Here is a 26,302-nt window from a genome sequence, read left to right as displayed (position 1 = left end):
ATGGAGTAATGGTTCAATTGTTCGTAACTTTATTCGAAAATGGAACACACTTCCAATTACAATTAGAAAAGAAACGTCGAAGACCAAATTTAAACAAAAAGTTACAGCGGAAATGCTTAAACGACACGAAAGAGTTCCAATAGACAGAAGGGTTGCAGGATTTAAACATATTTTTTATTATATTATTTTACGAAAACCGAACCTTAGTTTGTTATAAATTAGAAAAAAATAATGTTTGATTAATAATTTTCTAACATGTAACATTAACCAAGTGGTTAGTTTAATTTACATGTTTGCAGATTAAAAAAAAGTTCTCATCTGATAATCGCCACCTATTGCAGCGCAGTAAAATATTAGCAAATGATACCTGGAACAGAAAAAAATGTGTAAATTGTTCCTTAAAACTTTCAGTTTATTCAGTCATTTTAATTTTTTTTGTGTGTAATAAGATATATCTTGGTTGCTGACATAATAGACTTTGGATTGATAGAGCATATAAGCTCCTCGCTGCAACATCGAACTCATTGTAGTGGACAGGAGACACAGGGTCCAAGTTGGGTCTGTATAATGGCCTGATAAACACCTGAAGATATATGCAATTCTCGGCATTTTGTTTTATAACTTGCACAATTCAAATAAAATAAAACCAAATAAAGCTTTATTTTTTACTTGAGAAACAAAAAAAACATAGCAGGACAAGTCTTGACGTACAATTCAAAGAATTTTCATTGACTAAACAGAAAACTAGACCAAAACCGGACTATGAATGGATTGCAAAAACCATTTAGAAAAAAAAATCCGATCCGAAAAAAAAACAAAAAACTGTAAAAATCAAAGTGAAATTACCGCATGTGAACAAAAAACCACTAGCGAGAAAACGAATTTTTGTTCTCACACCGTTTTCTCGCTCTACTTTAAATTTAGAGCGAAAAAATTGCACGCCGCAATTTCACTCGCTTTTTCGCTCCACTTCCTGTTTCGGCGTGACCAAAATCACTCCTCCAATTTGACTTCAAAAATCATGAAAATGTGTGAACAGATCTTAAAAAAAAGACAGCGCCCCAATACAATTCAAATTCTTTGAATTGTAAAAAATGATAAGAAAGAAACGGAGATAACTACTTTTTGAAGAGATATTTTGACAGAGCTTTATTGCAAAAAAGGAGTCCTCAGCAGACTGTAGATAAACGTTTTCGGGACTTTGGAAGATATTGAGAAGATGGTGATTTTCGATTAAAAGAGATATTGAAATTTTGTAACGGCACAAAACGATAAAAATGTCAACCGTTTCCACGGAACTCATCAACACTATTTCAAGCCATCACGAAAAAATTGAGCCAGCCCGGTTGTTTTTGTTTCAGAGAGAAAATGATCAGATAAATTCTGTAAAAAAACCGAAAAGAAAGTTTGTCAACAATCTATTTTCTCAATAGTTGTCGTGCAACAATCAAGTCAGAAGTAAAACTTGAAAAAACATTGACTTTTGTCCTTATCGCAACCAAAACGAGTTGGTTGTTCCCGCAACTTAAAACTGATATAAAAAACTTAACAAGCTGTCTAGAACAATGTAATTGAATCCTTATCTACATTCTCTTACATTTTATGGTTTACCCCTCGTTCAAAGAACAAAACCTTCTTTCCCCAAAACAATTTTGAGGACAAAAGTCTCCCCTGTTACCGGCAAATAGTTTCTTTGTTCCACAACTTGTGCGACGCACTGAAGAGAGCATCAGCGGTCAGTGCAACCATCAAGTGCCGAGCACAGTAAACGGAACCCGAAAGCTGGGAGCCGGTCAAGACAAAGAGAAGACACAAAAAAGACACAGAAAAGACACAGAAAAGACACAAAAAAAAAGACAAGCAATTTTTTCAGCGACGAAGCCAAGTTTGGGTTACAAACGTCACCCCGACGAGAGGATCAAGTTTTTTTTTACTGGTTTCAGACGTCACCAGCAGAAGTCCGCCCGAGGTCTCAGACGTTACCTCTGATGTCCTGTTCCCCGGTTAGAGCCATCCAAAATCTCTACTTTTTTTCGACAAAAAGCCTCCAAAAAATTGATATTTGTCCCCCAAAAAAGCTTATTTGTTACTCTAACAACTCGATTCAAAAACCTTGACTAGTTCCTTTATTTTCAAAGCGAGTTAAGGCAATTTTCTCATTTTTAAAGAAAAATCTGCGGAAAAAAACACAAAAATCAGAGAAATGTTCCTTAAATCAGAAAATTCAAAAAACACAATTTAGTTTTCTGACTACATATCCGTTTCAATTGCGGAAAAAACTATTAAACCACACTTTTGAATTGGTTTGTAATCAAACAGAAAGCTATTTGCATCGATATATCCAATCAGTATCATATAAATAAGAAATGTCGGAGAAAATTTTTTGAATTCAGAAAATTCAAAAAACACAATTTAGTTTTCTGACTACCTATCCGTTTCAATTGCGGAAAAAACTATTAAACGACTCTTCTGAAGTGGTTTTTGATCAAACAAAAAGCCACTTTGATCGATATATCGCATCGGTATCATATCAATGAGAAATGTCGGAGAAAATTTTTTGAATTCAGAAAATTCAAAAAACACAATTTAGTTTTCTGACTACATCTCCGTTTGAATTGCGGAAAAAACTATTAAACCACTCATCTGAATTGGTTTTCGATCCAACAAAAAGCCACTTTGATCGATATATCGCATCGGTATCATATCAATGAGAAATGTCAGACAAAATTTTTTGAATTCAGAAAATTCAAAAAACACAATTTAGTTTTCTGACTGAATATCCGTTTGAATTGCGGAAAAAACTATTAAACATCTCTTCTGAATTGGTTTTCGATCAAGCAAAAAGCCACTTTGATCGATATATCACACCAGCATCATATAAATGAGAAATGTCAGAAGAGAATTCAGAAAATTCAAAAACATAAGTTAGTTTTCTGACGACATCTTCATTTGAATTCCCAAATAAAACACTAAACAAACCCCTAAAACAAGTCAATGTCAGTCGCCTTTATAGTTTCAACTGTATAGGGAAGTAAATAGAAAGTCATTAGGCTCCACACAAAATATCAAAACTTTCATTTGACCAAAATAACTACCATTTTAATTCCTTTTTGGAAAAAACATCCAGAACTTGATTTTTGCAGAAGTCGTCGGTCTCAGACGTTGCCGTCTGCGAATTCCTTTTATTCCTATTGGTTTCAGACGTTACCATCAGCAGAAGAGGAGTTTTCGAAGAAAATTGATTCCAGTAGTCACCAGAAAATTTGAAGTCTTTTTTTTTCTACTTTCAATTTTTTTTGAAAGGCAGATCTCTGTCTGTGGGAGAGAACTTTGAAAGTTTAGTAGAGTCAATGCATATTAAAGGTAACGAAGAAAGAGTGAAAAACAACAGATAAAGTCACACAGTTTTAAAGAAAACGAAAAAGTTTTTGCAAAACCCGAAAAAAGTCAATACACCAAAGAGTTCCAAAGATTTCCACAATATGACTCGTCTCTGCAATTTTCTAGCATTCAGTAGCCCCTCTGTAACTCTTGTTGCCTAAACGTATCGTATTTTTACAAATTTTTTATCTTTAGCGGTCACAACAACAATAATCTCCTAGAAAAAGAACAGGTTTCAAAGTTATAAATTCGCTTAAAACTGTGAGAGGTATTTTGTAATCATAGTGCTCGGTTAGGGTTAGGAAGCTAATAAAAGTTTCTTGGGTAGCTTTATAAGCTTGGTAATTTATTCGTATTTGAGAGAAACAGACGAGTTTATTGAAGTTTTCAAGAAAAAGGAGTTTAATGTAACAATTATTTGAGTTCTGGTCTAATATTGGTTCAACTGCATAATTGTATCAAGGCGCAGTTTTCCTGTAAACCACAGTAGCCACACACACTAGTTCAAACAGTTAACGCCAGCTATTTTAGCGAAACTTGTGTTAATTCAACAAAAAACAAGCAATTATTTAGGTCTGTTGAACGAAAAACGGTTAAAACGCGCTAACGTTCGGAAAGCTTTTAGTTTTTTTTCGTGCAAAAAGCTAGATTTAGCACACAAAACACATCCTTGGACATCATTTTAGAGAAAAGTTGCGTCGCTGGTCTTTTGAACAAGAAAAAACTAGGATCATTAGCATTCAAACCCTAGACAACCTTTTTTCAAATCAAAAATTTGCGTCGCTCCGGTTCTCAAAGCCGTTCTTCACCTTCAGTAACGAGCTGCATCACCAACAGCATCAACAGTCAGCTTCAACAAAGCAACCGCCACCAAGATGTCGAAGCAGAACAGCGCTGAATGTCAGTTTGCCATCAATATGTTCAAAGCGACAGAAATGTCAATGAAGAAACTGCTCGATCTCCTTGAGAAAACTGTGGAGCAGAAAAGGAGTTTCCGATCATTGTCTTTGATGATCAACAAGATCAAAGTCCAGGAAGCGGAGCTCAAGAGACTCTCAGAGGAAGTGATGAGACAGCAGCCACATCAAAGCACTGCATCATCAATATTGAATAGGCAAACGACATTAATAACTCGACTCAATGAATTGGAACTGCAAGTCGATCTCTTGGACGATGATGGCCAGCTCAGTCAGTCTTCCAGTCGCATTAGAGATGATGTCAGCATGATCTCCAGCAGAAAAAACTTGTCTCAGCAATCAACACCTGTGCCCAGTGACGACAAGGAACGAATCCAGCATCAGTGCGATATAGAAGAAAAGCAGACCAGCAGTAACATTATCAATCAGCCGCCCCCAATACCACCACGGCCAAGACAACCATCGTTGTTTCTACAAACATCTATTGAACCAGGACTTCAAATTCAACATGTGCTTGAAGCCCACCAAAGAAATCCTAAAAAGGAAGTTCATGAAAGTCTTCTAAAATCGAAAAATAACTTTGAAAACCAAATAAATGCTCCCAATCCTTTTCCCTACTTTGACAAAGATACCAGCCAGGAATTCACATCTCCAACAAAATTAGGGAAACTTGGAATTGCCTCCACTCTAGACAGGTCAATAGACAGGTCAACGAAATTGAAACAGCTCAAATGATCTTGAGTGACATTTTTAACACGTCGCAGAACCTTTTGCCTTCAAGCATTCAGTAGCCCCTCTGTAACTCTTGTTGCCTAAACGTATCGTATTTTTACAAATTTTTTATCTTTAGCCGTCACAACAACAGTAAACTCCTAGAAAAAGAACAGGTTTCAAAGTTATAAATTCGCTAAAAACTGTGAGAGGTATTTTTTAATCATAGTGCTCGGTTAGGGTTAGGAAGCTAATGAAAGTTTCTTGGGTAGCTTTATAAGCTTGGTAATTTATTCGTATTTGAGAGAAACAGACGAGTTTATTGAAGTTTTCAAGAAAAAGGAGTTTAATGTAACAATTATTTGAGTTCTGGTCTAATATTGGTTCAACTGCATAATTGTATCAAGGCGCAGTTTTCCTGTAAACCACAGTAGCCACACACACTAGTTCAAACAGTTAACGCCAGCTATTTTAGCGAAACTTGTGTTAATTCAACAAAAAACAAGCAATTATTTAGGTCTGTTGAACGAAAAACGGTTAAAACGCGCTAACGTTCGGAAAGCTTTTAGTTTTTTTTAGTGCAAAAAGCTAGATTTAGCACACAAAACACATCCTTGGACATCATTTTAGAGAAAAGTTGCGTCGCTGGTCTTTTGAACAAGAAAAAATCAGGATCATTAGCATTCAAACCTTAGACAACCTTTTTTCAAATCAAAAATTTGCGTCGCTCCGGTTCTCAAAGCCGTTCTTCACCTTCAGTAACGAGCTGCATCACCAACAGCATCAACAGTCAGCTTCAACAAAGCAACCGCCACCAAGATGTCGAAGCAGAACAGCGCTGAATGTCAGTTTGCCATCAATATGTTCAAAGCGACAGAAATGTCAATGAAGAAACTGCTCGATCTCCTTGAGAAAACTGTGGAGCAGAAAAGGAGTTTCCGATCATTGTCTTTGATGATCAACAAGATCAAAGTCCAGGAAGCGGAGCTCAAGAGACTCTCAGAGGAAGTGATGAGACAGCAGCCACATCAAAGCACTGCATCATCAATATTGAATAGGCAAACGACATTAATAACTCGACTCAATGAATTGGAACTGCAAGTCGATCTCTTGGACGATGATGGCCAGCTCAGTCAGTCTTCCAGTCGCATTAGAGATGATGTCAGCATGATCTCCAGCAGAAAAAACTTGTTTCAGCAATCAACACCTGTGCCCAGTGACGACAAGGAACGAATCCAGCATCAGTGCGATATAGAAGAAAAGCAGACCAGCAAAAACATTATCAATCAGCCGCCCCCAATACCACCACGGCCAAGACAACCATCGTTGTTTCTACAAACATCTATTGAACCAGGACTTCAAATTCAACATGTGCTTGAAGCCCACCAAAGAAATCCTAAAAAGGAAGTTCATGAAAGTCTTCTAAAATCGAAAAATAACTTTGAAAACCAAATAAATGCTCCCAATCCTTTTCCCTACTTTGACAAAGATACCAGCCAGGAATTCACATCTCCAACAAAATTAGGGAAACTTGGAATTGCCTCCACTCTAGACAGGTCAATAGACAGGTCAACGAAATTGAAACAGCTCAAATGATCTTGAGTGACAACTTTAACACGTCGCAGAACCTTTTGCCTTCAATCCAAAATTTGAACCTTTCAAGCAATCACTCACTTTCAAACCCATTCAATTCGGCTGATCCAACTATTCAATTACATGCAGATGGTCTATTTGCCCAAAACTCTGCATTGGAGGAAACCTTTAATTTAAACTTGCCAAAGCAAAGAAACAATCAGGATTCATTTGCCAACAGAAATCCTCAATATCATAATTTTCCCAATCTGCAACAGAATTTTGGACCTTCTCAAGTTCACATAGGAACAAATGGATACCCCGATAGTCAACTGTTGAACTGTGATCGGCAAAAACTCTCCTGCTTACCCACAGTGGCAAACAGAACCTCACATCTTCCAAGTAAAACTGATAAAATAGTCTTAGAAAACGATTGCCTACAATCCAATCAATGTATTAATCCTATAACTGGGGTACACTCCACAAATGTCCCACCAATTACCATGCAACTCATGGAACAACCGCATCAAAATACCGTCTTAAATCCTGCAGCTCCTAATTTTCAGCCAAACCAGGTAGCTTCAGAATCAAACGTAATTGCAGCTCCTCTGCAATTTCCACAACCTGTGAACAGTCAACACGGCCTCGTCAGCACAGGCTTCTCAATTAATCAAAATATGACACATCCCAGTCAGTTGTGTAACAACCAGTTTATTCATGGCTCACAAGCTCAATCGAACTTTCAATCTCCAGTAACTTCCACGATCCATGCCCCAATGTGCACTAATCAACCGCTAAATCCTGTTGGACAAAATCAGTTAGGCCAGCCTTTAATTAACCAGAGTTTAATTCCCACTGTCAATCAACAAATAAGCTCAGTATACTCGAACCCTAATGTAACACAGGAAAAAGGAAATGTTGATTTCAAACATTCAATCAAATTGCCACCTTTGAAACTTCAGAATTTCAATGGTGACCCGATCCACTTTCACGAGTGGATCAATAATTTCAACACGATGATTCACAACAACCCTTCCATTACAGACACGCATCGTATAACCTACTTGCAGAATTCTGTAATTGGGAAAGCAAAGGACTTGATCCATGCTTATTCCTGCGATCCATCTTATTATCAGACAGCACTGAATGAAATAATCCGACATTTCGGTGATCGTACGATAATTGTGAATACGTTCATTAACCAGCTCGAAAACTGGCAAATGAACTTCCAAAACAAGGAAAGCTTCATTGCGTTTTCCTCATTTTTGAAAAGACTTTTGCAAGCCTTCCAATACCTTGGATTTACAGCAGACCTCCAGTCTACAACACTTATTAAGAAAGCCAAAGAGAAAACACCACATCATTTGGTTCCGAAATAGACTGAACATTGTCTTACCGAGCTCAGCTCAGACCCGACTCTCGTCGATTTTCAACAATGGTTAGAGCTCCAAGCTCAAATCTACGACAAAGTGAGTCGAGAAAGCAATCAAAGAACCATCAGTTCTCAAGCCTCAAAGTTTGTCAACTTGAACAACCTACAAACCAAGCCATACAAAAGCAACCTCCCATTGTCAGTCAACAACGCATCAGTAGAAAACAGTAGAAAACATTGGAACTTTGCGCCTCAGCAAAAACAACCGTCAACTTCGCAAAACGTTCCGAATAAAACTTTTAACACAAAACGATCTTGCGAGAAGTGCAAACAAGAACACAGCATTGCCACTTGCCCTGAGTATCAGTTGTGCTCACCAGGTGATCGATACAACCTTGTCAGCCAAAGCAATTTGTGTACAAACTGCTTGAGCAACAAACACCACAAACAATCGTGCCCATCGCAAAAACGATGTCAGGTTTGCAGTGGATTCCACCACACAACCCTTCATGATCCCGCCAAGCAAATCAAACGCCCTACAGCAGCTTTTTCTACTGAAGTTGTTTCTGGTAGCAATCCAACGGCTTCTTCTAGTACCAAAGCTTCAAGTCAAACTCCAAATACATCTTCTCAACAGAAAAGTCAAACAAATAAAGCCCCCAACAGCCGTTATGGCCAAACTTTTAACAACCAAAGCCAGCAAAACGTGCAACGACGTAATTTAAACGGCAATGCAATTAACCAATCGTTCAGCATTAACCAATGCTCAGAAACACCGAAGAATTGGTATGAGCAATTGCAGCTTATTCCTGTTTCATTCCTCAAGGGGAATAAAGCATTCGATACCTACGCCCTCATAGATCCCGGTAGCCAATTCAGCTTTATATTGGACGCCATAGCTGAATTTCTTGAGCTTCCCCGTGAAACTCAACAGTCAGTACCACTACAATTTCTCAATACAGAGAACAGCATGTCCCTCTCAAAAATTGTTGAGCCAGTCACAATAACTCCATATAAGTCAAATAAAATATCGTTTGAACTCTCTCGGACGTTCAGCACCCCGTCTCTGAACGTCGCAGCTGCAAAAACTTTTGAACTTAATCAAATTTGTGATGCCTTCAACAGTTTGCGCCACGTACATTTCCCAAATATTGCCGATGGCAAAATCGGCGCCCTCCTCGGTGTTAACGCATTCGCATTCACCTACCCTACACATGTTATACCTGGCAATCAAAATCAACCGTTTGGTGTGAAAACTAAACTTGGTTGGACCCTCGCTGGTGAATATGAGAATTGTATCTCGGCCACCACTCAACAGCCCGCAAGTCAGCAGAAGAAATTTATTTTCATTGTCTCAAGAAACAGAACAGATGAACCCGGACTTGACGAACTTGTTCAACAGTTCTGGAGTATTGAAGCAGATGGCATTCAGAAGGACCGTGAACAAGTTTACACAAAGCAAGAAGAACAGTTTCTTGACATTTTGAAGAACTCCATCAATCACAATGGTGAGAGATATGAAATCAAACTGCCCTGGAAATCAGAAATAAAGTTGGAAAACAACTTCTATTCTGCACTGAACCAAGTCAAAAGCCTCAACACACGCCTTCAGCGTAAACCTTTGTTGCAAGAAAAATACAATAAGACTCTCTTGACAGAGCTTGAGAAAAACTTTGTCAAGCCGGTGGAAATGCAAGATCCAGACAGAATTTGGTACCTGCCACACCATCCTGTAGAAAATATCAACAAGCCAGGAAAAGTCCACCGAGTTGCAAATGCCGCTTCAAAATTCCGCGGCCAATCGCTTAATTCAAACCTTCTCACAGGACCCGATCTCCTTATTAACCTTTTAGGTGTCCTGATGAGATTTCGAGAACATCCCGTTGCAGTCCTTGCGGACATCGAAGGCATGTTTATGCAAATCGCCATCCATCAGATTGATCAATCGGCTCTTCGATTTCTCTGGTTAGCAGACAATCAGATACAACAATACCAATTTACCAGACTCATCTTTGGAGCAAATTGCTCGCCTTCGTGTGCAATATACGTTCTTAACTATTGTGCCAAAGAGAACATTCAACATTTCCCAGAGGCCCTCAAAGCAGTCAGAAAGCACTTTTACATGGATGACTACATCCAATCACATGCAACCGAAAAAGACGCTTGTAAGGCAGTTCTTCAAACAAAACATTGTCTAAAAACAGGTGGGTTTCGACTCACAAAATTTGTTTCAAATAGCTCTATAGTTCTAAATCAAATCCCTCCAGAAGACAAAGACAACCAGACAGATATTGTTTGAGTTCTTGGTGTTAAATGGAATCTTGAGAAAGACTCTTTTCTTATGAAACCTCTCGCTAATTTCCCAAAAGATGCCTTAGCGTACACTCAATGTAAGATCTTTAGTCTTGTCTCCTCGATCTTCGACCCAATTGGGATAATGTTGCCATCAACGATCCGTTTCAAAATAGTTCTTCATGAACTGTGGAAACTTGGGAAAAAATGGGATGAACAAATTGCCCCTCAAGTAGTTAAACCACTTCAAAAGAGTTTGGACTTTTACTTTTCTTCACCAGAAGTGACATTGAACAGAACTCTCAATAAGAGTTGCCATTCACCAGAAAGTGAAAATGAAATCCATGTATTTGTCGACGCCTCAGCTGTAGCAGTTGCAGCCGTTGCATACTTGAAAACAGTTCCTAACTTAGCCACTGATGTTGAAACTTGTTACGTAATAGGCAAATGCAAAGTTGCTCCAATTAAACAAATCAGCATCCCCAAATTAGAGTTGGAAGCCGCAGTCATCGGAGTGCGCATCCTTTCAACCATCATAAAAGAGTCATCGTTTCACATTACTCGTTCCACACTCTGGACAGATAGTCAAGTAGTACTTGACTGGTTATCCACAACCAAGAAACAACCTGTTTTTGTTGCGAATCGCCTCAAAGAAATCCTTGCATCAACTGATGCTTACCAATGGAAACACGTTACCACCAAAGAAAATCCAGCTGACCACGGGACCCGTGGTCTCAATCCAGACGAAATACCAGCCAAGTGGCTAACAGCGCCAGCATTTCTTTCCTCAAGACAGCTCAGTGCTCCTGTAAACTCTCCAAAGCATGTGATAGCAACGCATGAAATTTCACGCAATTTGTCGGAGCAAATAATCGACCCGACACGATTCTCAACTTGGAACAAGTTGCTCCTGACATTAGCAACAGTCTTCAATTTGGTCTTTCGGATTAGAAAACAAAGGCCTAAAGATCAGCAGTATATAACAGAAGACGTCATTCTTGCAAGAAATCGGCTGATCAAAATGTCGCAGCAAAATTTCTTCTTCTCAACAATCCAAGCCCTGAAACGTGGTTCCAGGATAGATTCAAAGAGCAAAATCCGTTCGCTCAACCCAATGTTGGACAACAATGAAATGCTTCGGTCATGCGGAAGATTGCAATTTGCGCCAGATAACCTCGAAGTCGAGAAATTTCCGATTATACTGCACGCAAAAGACAAGATAGCGAGACTCTATATAGAGCATGCACACAACATTTGCGTTCACCAAGGAACAGAGCCAGTGAAAGCTTTTGTGCAGCAAAGATACCACATCATTGGCCTCAGGAAAACAATTTTTGAGTATAAAGTACCGATGTTATCTCTGCAGACGATTTGCCGCTCAAAACATTCAACCTGTCATGGCTCCCCTTCCTGCCTGCCGTTTTCCGACAGACTCTACTCAGTATCCTTTCGCGAACAGCGGAGTCGACTTTTTTGGACCCTTTTATATAGAAGATGCCAAAGGACAGATTGAAAAACACTACGGCCTCATCTTCACTTGCCTGGTTACTAGGTTTGTCCATCTAGAAGCTTGTCCCGATCTCAACATTGACACTTTTCTAAACGTTTATCGACGTTTTGTAAGCCGCAGATGTCAGCCAACAACAATGCTCAGTGACAATGGCAAGACATTTATTGGTGCATCTGAGGAACTAAAAAGATCTGTGAAACGTCTCGACAACGACAAAATCTACAAAGCAATGGCAGCAACGAACACAACCTGGAAGTTCAATCCTCCCTATGGACCTCATTTTGGCGGTATTTGGGAGCGCTTGATCTAGACCGCGAAACGCAATCTATTGATCATTCTAGGCTCCAGAAGATTGTCGCTTGATGTGTTCAGGACAATTCTGGTCGAGACCGAAGCTATATTGAACTCTAGACCACTAACGATTGTCGCTGACCTTCCAGAAAATGAAATGCCTCTCACGCCAAACCATTTTCTGATTAACAGACCGTTCAATTCTCTCCCACCAGGAAAGTTCGACAGCCAAGAACCCGCCAGTTTCAAGTCTTGGAAGAGTGTTCAGCAAATGGTCAACCATTTCTGGAATTGACTCGTCAAGGAGTATCTTCCGACACTGTTAAAGAGGTCCAAATGGAGCGATAGTGGTCAAACACCACTGAGAGTCAACGACATTGTTTGGATTCTGAAAGATATGACTCCACGTGGAATTTGCCCCCTTGGACGTGTTCTCGAAGTCTACCCGAGATGAACAACACCGTGTGGTGAAGGTGAAAACGGCTTACGGCACGTACGTTCGCCCGTTCTCCGCCCTCGCACGCGTTTTGGCTGATTAGCCCAATTTTTTCTTGACCTTTTTTCGAAACGGTTTTCTAGGCAACTTGGGTTACACCCTCTTCGACGATCTGGTCTAACGTCTGTGATGTGTTAGTTGGCCTCCTCTTTCCCCTGGAGCATGTCGTGCAACAATCAAGTCAGAAGTAAAACTTGAAAAAACATTGACTTTTGTCCTTATCGCAACCAAAACGAGTTGGTTGTTCCCGCAACTTAAATCTGATATAAAAAACTTAACAAACTGTCTAGAACAATGTAATTGAATCCTTATCTACATTCTCTTACAATAGTTAAAGCAAGTTTTCATGAAATTGTTATCTTAAAAATTTCAGCGGCATCGATAAACTCGAATCATTGCACTGCATTAGTTCATTTTTTGGTTGTTTACTTTAGCATCTGACTCCAGGCACACAAAAATTTAGCATCCAACAAGTTTTCCGGCAATATAACTAAGGTATTGATACTGAGCTAAAAATAAGCCCTCTAAAATTGTGGTGGATGCTGTTTGATTGTGGTATGGGTACTGTTTTATTACCAATGCGCAATCTGGTGTAAAAAACACCAAAAGCATCAATATCAGGAAAAGCTGCAAAATAAGTTTTTTTTCTTTAGACACCAGTTTATTAAAAACTCAGGAGACTATGATTAGTTTTTATTGTTCACCAACTTCACAAATAATTCTGCAATTGCAGAAAATGGGGATTGGATGTGCAGGCTATAACGAATCTATATGTTAAGGAGCCAAATAAACAAATCAAATCTGAAAGTCCAGTAATTTTCAATATATCATATAAACGGAAACAAACAATACGCTAGAATTGTTTGAACAACAAATTTACCAAAAAATAATGTTTGTCTTAGCTTCCGATACATCATTAACGCGTGGAAAACATGAACCAAAAAGTTTCAAAACGAAATTAAAAACGGACCGACAGGATAAAGTTGGACGAACACAATAATTAATAGATAACATGAGACATATTGTGGTCAACAAAATGGTAAAACAAATTGAAATGCGACATGAAATACAAAACACGGAGGTTTTGATCGGCAACTGATTGCATTCAATTAATAAATTTATATATTGATCTATCGAACCAAAAATGTTGCCCCTGTTAAGGTTTCGACGCCGCAAATTGCGAAAACATCAAAATGCGTAAGCATTTTTCAAAAATGTTAGCAATAAGTGATGTGAAAATAAACTTATTTTAGCAGTTAGAAAACAACCGATTTCGGTAACGAAAGAAACAAAAAATACGCACGGTGTTTACTCACTTACTCTATTTATTATTTTTTTCGTTCATTGTGATTGCTTTTTTTTCGTGCTTAGCTATAGCTTGGTTTCTTCTCGAGGTTCTATCTTGTAAATTTTTTTTCTGCCGATTTCACTAAAATTGCTATATTGAACATCTCTTTTTTATGAGGACGTAGTTAATAGCATAATTAGATATATAAGAATCTTTTTCCCATCAAAAGAGCAACTTCATATGCATAATTCGCTTAGTCAAAAGTTGAAATATTTTACCGATTGGAGTAATGGAAAATGAGAAGAACGCCAATTTCTACTCAGAGCTTGAAAGATTTTCAATAGTTTGTACAAGTTAAACACTCTAGTTCAAATCCAAAGCCAAGTTTGTAGAAACTCGCAAACTGATTTACTATTTTTGGATTATTTAATGCACTATTTTTTGCAAACATTCACTTCAATTTCAACTGTATGCTTTGTCATATTGATATATCGGGGCAAGATAAATGTATATAAATACGAAATTCTGAAATAAGAACAAAGAGTGCAATTGCTATTTTGAGGCCTATTTGTGCGTTCTTGGGCATATTAGTGATAGGGACAAGTCACCAATTTTCACTTTGCAACACTTTTAGCTGCGATGGGAAATGATTAAATTAAAAATGACAAAAATGACTGATAAAGTTTTATTCTGTTACTCGATTTCACATGTGAACTTAATCATTATCCATTTTGAGCATGTAATCAGCTTAAAACATTAATCCAGAATATTGTTAAAAATTACTTGTGAATCAACTCGAAGACTTTTTTGATGTATGGATCCTGATATAGGTAGTTGCGAAATTGCCAATTGTCTATTTAATCCACATATATTTTTGCTAGTGATATTTCTGAAAGTAAATCATCTATTAGATTCTATTTCAGATCTGTTTCAATGACCTATCGTAGTTACTACTCAATGCAATCAAGAACAACAGTAACCCGTAGAGAAAAATGATCACTGATGTGCGAACGAGTGTCAAAATTTTGTTGTTGTTTTCAATGCTTGAGCGAAAAGAAGTCTTGTGAAAAATATTGACGAAGTTTTCAATACTTGCAACAATTTTGATCCAAAAGTTGCTTACCGTTGCAAATTTCCCCGCACGTTTATAACTTTCATCTTCAAACACAGCGTTTTTCGGTGCGTAAATTTTTTTAAATGTTTTCCTCCGAGTTCAGTCTAGTTAAATATAAATGTATTTTTTTGTTAACACTGGTACTTCTCTATTTTAATTAATTAATTCATTATGTGCTCCTTGTCCTAAAAATCGAGTATACATACTCGATATTATCAGTTTTTCCACCTTATAAATACTCATTTAGACAGAAGATAGTGTCAATTATACAAAATAAAAGAAAGCCTATGCAATTACCCATATCATTGTTCACAATCACGCCTTTGAATTGAGTCTCAAGTATTCACTATTATTATTGGGGCAATAAGGACATAGGACTATTACACGCTCAAAAATGTGGGTTACATTTACCCCTGAATACTTGTGTCAAAATGTCTACCTATGAGAAAATTTTTTAAAATTCGTTACTCTTCTTTCTCCTTTTTACCACTCAATCTCAATCCGCTTTTTTCTGATGATTTTCAGGTGGAAAATGAGCGGAAACCCCGACTCCACCTTCACATCAGTGATCATACAAATTTTATGCTCCCACGCTACCACTATGGATTTTTTCACGTAACAACGATCTATATGCATGACGATTTACAAATTGAAATGCTAATGTCCTTAATCTGAGAGGGGGGGTGTAACTTTGTTAATCAGGTCCAAAAAACCACCAACCCACCAAATACTCTTATTCGGAGTATAGAGTCCATTGGAGAGCTTCTTTCGTGTATCTTCCAAACTGATCAGTTCTTCTCACACAACAGCATGTACTCGGAGGGTCGAAAAAGTTCAAGGGCACTGAAACAGAAGATACATTTTATTCAGTTGTTTATTTGCGCCCGTTCCTAAGGTTCAGTGACAATCAGTACTGATTGAACTTACAAATTTTAGTACTGATTCGGAAAGATTTCAGAACCAGCTGTAAAATGAATTCTGATTTTCTCTGAATCAGAGCAAAAGTCAGAGAAAATATTAAGTTTCATTCTGAATCAGAAAATAATTCAGAATGAATCACTGAAATAGCTCTGAGTCAGACAAATTCAGAGCAAAATGTGGCCTGAACTGGACTCAGATTCAGTACTGAATTTGCCTTAGTGTTAGGTACGGGAGCATTGTTCTGATTTCTTCTATTTGTTTATTGCTCATAGATGGCCCATTAACACGTAAAAGAACTAGGCATCTTTTCGTTCTATCTTTAAAACAAAAACAGCTCCTTTGAAGAGAAAACAAACTCTTAATTTTCACTGGAACTTAACAATTTGCTTTCTCCATTATCATTGATGTTTATTTTGACATCGAAGGGAAAATATTCACTTACTTTTTTACTGTTGAGTCAAAATTATCTTGTAATCATAAGGAACTTAAACTAAGCTTTTGTCAAGGTTTGGCCATGCCTTTGAATGAGGATTTTTTGTCATTCTACAACGGACTGACAAATTTATTAAAGAGGTGCAATCGTTTTTTCCAATGACAATATATGCTCTCTTTTGTTCTTACTGGGTCTTGTATCGGGTACATAGGGTCTGTATTGTTCAACATGCGCACAATGAGGACAGTTGGACCCACAGTGTTTGTTCACAAGTCTGCTATGAGCATTGCAGAATACATAATGCTCTTCACTCATATCTTCATCAGAAACTGTTCCCGTCTTTTTATTTTGTTTTAATTTCAGTGATGTCAATAAAGTCTTCAAATCTTTACGGTCATGAAACAATTTGAAAACTATACACCACTTTGGCTGTGAAAAATGTTAAAAAACACAAGGTAACGGTCAGTTACTCCGCTTTGATTTTTTGATTCGAATATTACAAGCTAGTAAGCTTCTCTAAAATGCGACTGATTATGGGCTATTTTTATTGTGGATCTCAATGGCAAAAATTTGTACTTACTTGTATCATCTTGTATGTATAGTCCACTTAAAATGGAGGCCAGGTTTAAAAAGTTTTTATTTTATACATTACATGCAATGAATTTAAAGTGCTGTTTTCGACGGTTCCAGGTTAAATGGATACAATTTGACAAAATGAAAAGAATACACCTTAAGGATAGTTAACTGTATGAAGATCCGTAAATTTGTTTATTGCAGTTTGAAAAAACTATTTGTTGATTAGCACTATTTTGTTTGAAACGACAGAAAAATGTGTTTTGCATGTTCGTTTTTCCAAGTAATAAAATCATCGGTATGATCCGTTTTTTAGGTATTTTCAGCTTCAAGCGTAGGAAATCATCGTTATGTTTCATCTGGGAAAAAGGAAAGCTCCGATGTATTCGATTTCTTTGATTCAGCATGTACTGTATTTCAGCGCAAGATACGTAAGAATTTTTTGAAATTAGAAAATTAAGAGGCCTGTTGAGATTTGTTGGGAATTCAGTGATGAAATCACTCATTGAGTCTTGATATTATCATGAGAAATCAAGTCCAAATGTCTTTTTTTAAATTAACTGTTGAAGTTTAAAACCGACCAGAAGGACGGTTTCTTGTGTTTAAAACGGAACATCCTGACTCCAAGAGACGGAAAATGTCGAATCTACGACACCAAATATACTGATGACTTCTTACTTTTCAAAATGACGTTTGATTAGGCGCTTAGATTTGTATATAAGGCAGCTTTCGAGAAATTCATACACTTCTTAGATATTGAAAAAAAATTTCGCATACTAGTTTCAACATTTAGAACGAGAAGTATCCTCTGAGATTTCCTAGTAACTGGTTATTGATGGAGCACGAAATGGAACAAAGAAATCTTTATTCTGAGTTTTTTTTCCGGATTTTCAATGCTCACGAGCGAGCAGGTTAGAGTGGCAAATTGATGGAAACAGTTCCTATGTTATAGTCAATCTGCTTTGCAGGTCGGCCGAAGTTGGGACCCAAAACGCAACCTTTGGGCGCTGGTGGTTTCTTAGGCACTGTAGTTGTACGAGATCTTCCTGTTGTTTTCGACAGACGAGAACCTTGAGACGCTGTTCTCTTTTGAGGCTTGTTCTTAGAACAGCAAACAGCAGTGATTCAGTTGTGTTAACTTAGTTTTTTCGACCAACTTTATGTCAATTTTAACGAGTTTCCTATTATAGTTTTAGATCTCTTTCAGTTTAAATTTTTGAGAATATAATGGAAAATTTGAGGTTTATAAGAGGGATTACACTTCTTAATTGTGTTTTAGATGTCACCACAGATCTGAGTCCCTCCAATGATTGCCAGTTAAAAGCACTCAGGTTGAGATTTATAACGTATCGGCCTCTGATCATACCATACTAAAAATGTAATTTTTCTTATAATTATACTTTTCGAATTTATACTTATTCGGTCAGTTTTTGCAGCCTCCTCAAATCAGCATGCATCAAAATAGGCACCTATCGAACAAAGGTCAAACACATTTATGGTGTGATTGTAGCAGTCTCTGATCGAGACTATCACGCCTTTGAAATATCTTCCGACCAGACTTTTTGCGCGCTTTAAGCCTCATATAATCAGCATATAATCTGCTCCAAACCTGCTAGGATTACACTCTCGTGCACGTAAATACTTTTTCAGACATGTAACTGGAGCCCACGATGAGCAGGTGTGCGCTCCAAAATAGTCTGATCAGAGGTCACTTTGTTCTGGGCACCTCGACCTGGGCAAATTGTATTATCTTCCAAACCACGAAAACTTCCAAACCAATATTTGTAATTATTCAAACGGAAATATTTGTTAATTTCATGAAGAGAACAATTTTCTCATTTTTATAATTCTTTTCTTTTAGAACTAGACCAAAACTCATTTTCTCATTAAAAGATATAGCCAAAGCATTGCTGAACCTTCATATCTTCGAAATATTCAGGAAAATCGGCAGGGTCAATATTTCTGATGTCATTATGGGGGTATTGGGGACATGGGAGGTTGCTCCCCGTGGTTCCATAGTAGTTGTCATCAGTGTAAAATGATTCGTGAGAACTTCCGGCTTTATTGGGTTGAGATTTTGTGCCCTCTTTTGCCCCATCATACGCTGAAATGGAGCACGAGAAAAATTTCTGTCCAATAGGAATTTACCACCTACAATTGACTTTTTTCAACACTTTATTATCGATCAAATATGAAAAAAAATAGTCAAACACGTCTTCATACGGTTTCGGAAAAACTACTCGGAATAAAAGCAGCTAATTTTTAGGAGGAAGAAATCCCCAAGGAAAAATACCTCCACGAAAATAAACGCTGAGGAAATAAACAACAACTTGATTGTTTAAGAGCTGCGCATTAAGCGCATTTGATTATACAAGTGGCCTGTGGGAATTGATATGAAACTATTACAGCTGAAAAAAAAACATGAAAAGAAATTCCATGTTTATATGATTTTTTCTGTTTGTCGTTTTTTTCCCCGTCGGTTATACAAATGTCTTCATCTCTAATTACGTCTAAAATTTGAACAAAATTAAAAGTTGTGTATTCTCACCCAGGTTCCTGGGTGAAAACGGACGCGGGCTCATCTGCAAGCAAAATTGAATGCGGCAACCAAATTTTGCTCGCGCATTTTTAAAATTTTCAGTTAACCAGAAATTCATACAAAACTACAAAGTTTTGCGTGCATACCACATAAAATTTTCCTGTGAAACCTTCACACCACTTTTAGCGTTAGATTACTTGAAACGTTGCCCACTAACTTCCCAACAAAACTTCATGAGTTTCTCTTGATTCTTTGTGTCAATCACAAAAATTGTCACATTAATCCCAACAATGCTATGTCAACCTAAAAATTTGCCAAAATGGATGTTTGCCTCGTGTTTTTACTATAACAAAAAGCTAATAGACAACCATCTATAAGTGATGATGTTTTTGTCTTTAATGTCTTTTGTTTCACGTTTTTTTTTGTGAAAAACAATATTTTGATAACTGCTCAATTGCAATATAAGCTTTTCAGGAATTCATTAGACCGAATGTTTGAAAATATTTGTCATGACAATTTTCCATTTTTTATCCGAGTGATTTCATTGAGAAAATTATCGAACCAGAGAAAAAATTTTGTTTCAAATTAAATCTTCTATACTCTTCTCCATTAGTTAAAATAATTCAAACTTGCCTCAAACCTCTGCTACCATTTTGATTATAGCAGAATAATAATATAAGTTTACTAAAAGTCGCTAAATAGATTGGAAGCTTTTTGAAAATTCCAAACAGAAATCGTTTATCTAAAAATCTTAGCGTAATGTTCTTCGAAAAAGGTTTAATTGTTCATCACCAAGAGTTAACTTGATTTGCTATTGTCAGGTTAATTCTCTTCAATTTTTTTCTATGATCTGCAAAGATTTCTTCTTCAAAGATTTCTTCAAAGAGTTCTAAGATTTTTTTTGTAAGCTTCAGTGAGTCGGTCGAATATTGGGTTTATGAAATTTCAAAAAAATGCACTTTTTTACGATTTCCATTAACCTTTTCCTCTGTTTTATGTCTCTTATTAGCTTTGTACAATGTTTCTGCTGGTGTAGAAACTAAGCCAGAAGATTTTTGCGGAAATTGTGACACATAATACCTTAGGGAGAAAAATACAGAAAATGACGGTGACGTTTGCATGGAGTTTTGTGGGAATGAAATGGGCACTATGTGTGATAAAGAAGACGTAGTGGTATTTCGAATTTAAAAAAACGGCAATATTAAGAGTTGTAGAATGATGAAACGGAGCCTCTGTTTTTGCATGAAATCAGAAATTTTTTCTACCCAATTGTGCGAGTAGAATAATTTTGAACAGATTCCAATTTCACTCAAGATGAGTCTGCTGAAAGTTAATCCATTCCGATGTGTGACATAAAGCTCGAAGATCCGTTTTGTATTGTTTAGCGCAGAAAATTAGTCACACTTTAAGCTCTGTTAAACTTACAGGGTTGATGGGATGACGCTTTGTCGAATGAAGCTGTACTTGGGTCCACTTCACTAAAGGGAAGTTGGTCTCGTCTTTGGTAACTGAAATTGTTCAACTTCTACAAAATTTAAAAACTTTTGGTATCTGAACACCTTAGCTTCCGGAAAAATTTTATTTTTTTTAATCAAAGCTTCATAAGATTCAGCAAATATCATAACAACGCAAAGGTATACCCTGCTCATCATGGTCAATTTCGACCAAGGGCGTAACTACAATCCGCGGCGCTATATTGCTAATTGGCATAATTGTGTTACTAAATGCCAAGAATAATGCGGATTTGGGTTAAAAGCGCAATTAAGTACCCAAAAACTGCAAGGAAGATTTACATCTACAGCTTTTTTATATTCTACTGTGTAAAAATACACACTAAATAAAGTTAAGGCAGTTTTACCTTATAGAACATCCCAACTTGCCTCCTCTTAAAGTAGAGTTGCCTTTCCCTAACTCGGGAAAGGCAACTAAAGCTAACTTTACCTGAAATTGACCTTACTACTCTAAGGCCTCACTACCTTCAAAAAATTAAATTATACTATGACAGGAATTAAAATTACCTTAATTTATTACCTTAACACTACTACAAAATTTCCTTTGACTTCTGGCCCGAACAAAGCCAGAAATTTCTGGCCCGAACCAAGCCAGAAAATTATTTCGCCTTAGGGTAAGTTAATGTAAAACAATTAAGTTAAGTTAGGGGAAATTTACCCCCACCGTAAAGGTAGCCATTTAACGTAATTTTAAGGAATGTTAGGGTAAAAACTCTACTGCCGTTTATTGTTTGAGATATTGTACAGGAATGAACCTCATTAGATACCATATCTAAGACCATATATGGTTTCATCCACGTCAAATCAAAATGTCTTGAATAATCTTGCTGTAAAGCTAAAAAGCCATGTATGATCTATGTATATAAAATTGTGAAAAATAGCTTTCGTAGAACAACACAGTTCTCAGGATTTTCCCTGAATGTTCTTTTCACCCGGATTCAGTTTTCTTTTTCTAACTCTTACATCATTTTTCTTCAGCACAACAACCCGTCGGAAATATAACCAACAGGTTTTAAAAAATGCTGCGAAATAAGTTTGCGTTTCGTATTATACGGATGGAAACAGATACAGATATTACTTATCAACCCTGCTCAAATATGTGCTACTTTGAGCTAAAATTTATTAAAATTAGGATTAGGTTTTACAGCGCAAAATCCAGTTTATTGAATGAGGTAAGTCACGTATGATCAAATCTTAACAAATCAAATAACCAAACCAACATTGACTGGAAAAAGCGAGTGGGAAACAAAGTCACGCACGCTGATGCGGATAGTTAATGGAAAAACTCATTCAGAAAAATTGATTGTCGCTCTTTTTTTGTAAATTGAAAAAGCTATCAGACAATGAAATAAACAAAATATAGCAGAGCAAGATCTGAACTCCAGTTTTAAAAAAATTCAATGAAATAACAAAATATACATTCAAAATTTACTAGAAACTTCTCTCAAGAACGTTAGGGAAAAAACCGCTAAAATAAATAGAAACAGCAAAAAAACTAAGAAAAGGAGAAAAGCGGGTGAACAAAAAAATATCACAATCGAGAAAACAAATTTAAACACAATTTTCTCACTTATCCTTAATGTCAAAATTTTTATGCGGCAAAACCACTTTTTTATTTGCTCCTTTTTTGTTATTGAAAAAAAAACTATTACAAACTGACCTCAACAATGATCAATATGTGTAAGCAGATCTTGAAGACAAACACATTCGGAATACTCAAGAATCGACTCGATTTAGACATTTGTATATGTATCAGAAAACAGACAATGAATAAAATCAGCCTGCTTTATAATTGAAATAATCTTTATGCAGCAAAACCAGAGGCAACTAATATGAGAAAATGACAAAAATAATAGCTGGACCAATATCTGAATAAAATTAGTTATAAGTTGCGAAAATTAGATCACTAATGGCGGAACAACTTCCAGAGAAATACCTGTTGTTGTAAAAAATTTGACTATTATCTGTAAAAAACAACAGAAACGGTATATACCTAGAAAACTGAGAGACAAGGAAGAAAAAAAGCAAAAATCAACGAAAAAATTTTTGCAATAATCTTAAAAAAGTTAAATGCTATCACTGCCAAAACTTAATGTTGAAAACTATTCATAGATTCTTTGACTCGATCAGCGAACTATCAGTCAGAAAAGCGCTAAACAAAAGAGGCAAAAAATAAAAATCAGATTGAATTTTCATATTTTTATGATATTATTCACTGAAAATTACCAAGTATATTTTTGAACTGTCAACTCTTTATTCAGCAAAAATAGGGCTAAACACTGCGTATCTAATTGAAAAAACACTTTCAACACATAATTTTGAGTAAAACTAAAAAAACTGTCTTGAAAAAGCAGCAGGTGCTCAAACCAATCAGCTGGTGTATCGAAAACTTATTCACACATATTTTTCGCTATCTCTTAGTTTGATGAATGAACAAATACCTCTATAAATTCTCTCTCTGCTTTTGACTCATGTTCATCAAATTGTTCTTAACAATTTATTCGCGCATCGCGTTTTGGGCTTCCTCCAGAACATATTCTCTAATCTAGAAGTTACCAGTTAATTATGTTAATGGGCAGCGCACAAATGTAATTTCAACTCTTTTAATGTTAAGGAACCAGGGTTACTGCGGTATAGCTACTCTCAGCTCACAGCTTCTCAGCTTTTAAAAACTCATAGTTGAAGAATATCAAACGCGACTCAAAATAAACAGTGGATTGTGCAGAAAAATGTTTCACTAAACTAGCTTCTTTTTTTAATGAGAAACTCATATACCATAAAAACTCGCCAAGTAATGCAACAAAAAACTTGTAGAAAAGTTGTTCAAACTCAACCAAAGGACACAAACCATAAAATGACAACTTTTGTTATCAGAGTAATTGAATTAGCTCTTCAATATCAATTTAGTTGGAATTTGGATGTCAAGGATTTTCAGCAAAGCTCTCTGGAACATTTTTAAATATAAATAAAAATTTTTAAAAATGTTCCAGAGAGCTTTGCTGAAAATCCTTGACATCCAAATTCCAACTAAATTGATATTGAAGAGCTAATTCAATTACTCTGATAACAAAAGCTGTCATCCATCTAAACAGATGAAATCAATTCCACTTAAAACATCACCAATTTGAGCTGCTATACAATCGGAAAAGATAAAAAAAAACTCGAATTTGGAGACTCATTTTTTCATTTGATTTACAAAGGCACCTCAACTGACCTCAATATGGCAGTTTTTTTAAAGAATTTCCTGTATTGATTTCATTAAGTTGCAAGACAGATTAATTGTTGAAATAAGAATTGTAAAGAAATTTAAGAATTAGTACAACAGCAAAAGGCCGGCGCAAAATTTCAACTTTTTTATAATATTCTTAGTTGACCGGAAGTGATCATTATTTAACTCTTCTTTGGACAAATTTCTGCCGATCAGCAGGCGGGGACTGGCATAATAGTAACTTATCTCAGTTTGTGAAATAATTATGATATGTCGGTTATACTCGGCTGGAGGATTTATTACTTTTTAATAGGTCTTTTTCTAGATAACTGCTGAGATATATAACAATAAAGTCAGTGAATAAGGAATACTGTCGGCCCTATTGCGCTAGAATATCAAGTTGGGACAGAGTTGGATTATAGCTTGCTTCAGTGACATAGGGCAAATTTACAAGAGTCTTTATGTAATGAAGTATCTATCAGATTATAAAAAAGAGTTCTTTCGATTAGAACAAGAAAAACCAACTTCTGCATCTTTTTTAATGTTGAGCTGTGGTCAATTGAGCTATGCGACTTAAAGTTATTTGAAAGTCAGAACAGTTATGCAGAAACTTTATATGAAAACAGAAAGATAAACAGCGCCTTAGTAAATGTTCCAGACTGTGTTCGAGAGTAAACAGAAACAGACTAAAATAGTGCATGAGATAAATTTACTACACGCAAAAAACGAACCAAAAAACACTAACCAGAACCGCTCAAACCAGCGAGCAAAAACCATTCGAACATTTTATCTATCCCAGGATGAAATAAAAAAAAAGAATAGAGAGCACGCACAAGACTACAATGACAATTTCAAACGTTCTGTCAGGTCAATCATTTGTTGTGCTTAATCCTATTCAGTATTCAGAAATTGATGCTTTTTTGTTGTCGGCTATATATACTTTCATTCTCTAGATCTTAGTGGCTTATATTAACAGTAATAAATCTTATTGTAAAACTGCAAGAAAAACGCCTGGAAGAATTTTTGGAGAGTAAGCATAGTTGTTATTGGCAATTAAAGCCAACTGGAACCCGAGATTGAGAACAAGTGGACAAAAACGTAAAAAAGGTATCCATTTTTTATAGAGGAGCTGAAAACAGACGATGATTTTTTTCCCGGAAAGTTGCAAAAAATTGATGTTTTATACCAAGAAAACCATGTTGACAAAAACACCAAAAAAATAAATTAGATCAATTTCTCGCCCTATCCATACTATAATTCTTACCCCTATACTTCTCGACCTCTTTCAAATTGTGACATAAACGAAGTAAAAATAATCCTTTTTTCCGCTCTTCCAAATTGTTTTTCTTCTATTTTACTGAAACTGTAGATTTTTTATTACGCCATAAAAACCCAGGTTGAAGTTCAGGATGAATTCGTCTCTGAACAGACTGTCTTAGACAAAAGTGATCTCTGACCAGATTATTGTGCACTCCAAACTCTTATGCGCTCGAAGCGCGCTCGAAAGCCTCGTGTGATCAGACTAATGTGCATTCAAATCGACCTCTGAGCAGACTAAGCGCACTAAAATGTACCTCTGATCAGACTCAAGTGCTCTCGAAATAATCTGACCACAGAATGGATTCAAACACGAAAACTTTTAAAACCGTTATAGTATATTCATTAAAAAAATCACTGTTTTCAATAATGATTGCAAATAAGCCAATTAACTAAGTATACAGAAGCCAATGCTAAGAGTTAAGTTGACGTGAAAATAAAACTGAGGCGCTGAGAATATGATTTATTCAGTAGGCAATTGATGCTTTTTTTCTGACTGCATGGATGAACAGCTTTCCATAAAATACGTTTTTTACCAACAGTTAACCAAAATAAAGTCTAAAAGGGACCGGCAATTTCTATCAGCTGGACCCCTTAGCTCTGATCAGCGCCACCAGACGCTATAGATGAATTTTTGAAGACTTCTTCAGACTATGTATTTCAAGAGCTCACCATGGTCGAATTGGTCTGACCAGAGATCTATTGGTCTGATCAGTCAGGACACCTAAACCTATGTACTATTACGTTCATAAGCTCACCTTGGTCCATCGAAAACTAGAATAAAATCAATAATAGTCTCCCGCAATTATTTTTGTGGCCATTAAACAACTCATTAAAAAAGGACTGACTAATCAGG

The 26,302-nt window shown here is 36.4% G+C and overlaps 1 protein-coding gene across 1 annotated transcript in view; it reads right to left on the bottom strand.

Annotated features, from left to right (window-relative positions):
* Positions 1 to 420: 420 nt before the first annotated feature.
* The window catches only part of LOC142352897 (uncharacterized), a 29,876-nt gene continuing 3,994 nt past the window's right edge, over positions 421 to 26,302 (bottom strand). Inside the window, exons 2-7 of the mRNA XM_075405052.1 lie at positions 20,836 to 20,918; positions 18,788 to 18,975; positions 17,815 to 17,972; positions 16,487 to 16,617; positions 15,669 to 15,787; positions 421 to 583 (exon numbers count right to left, since the gene is read on the bottom strand). Of these exons, the coding sequence (XP_075261167.1) occupies positions 15,678 to 15,787; positions 16,487 to 16,617; positions 17,815 to 17,972; positions 18,788 to 18,975; positions 20,836 to 20,918 (670 nt within the window). The 3' untranslated portion in view covers positions 421 to 583; positions 15,669 to 15,677. The remainder of the gene's footprint in view (positions 584 to 15,668; positions 15,788 to 16,486; positions 16,618 to 17,814; positions 17,973 to 18,787; positions 18,976 to 20,835; positions 20,919 to 26,302) is intronic.

This window comes from Convolutriloba macropyga, chromosome 14, assembly GCF_964194025.1.
Source record: "Convolutriloba macropyga chromosome 14, txConMacr16.3, whole genome shotgun sequence".
NCBI classification, from domain to species: Eukaryota; Metazoa; Xenacoelomorpha; order Acoela; family Convolutidae; genus Convolutriloba; species Convolutriloba macropyga.
This window is presented reverse-complemented; position numbering and strand designations above follow the sequence as displayed.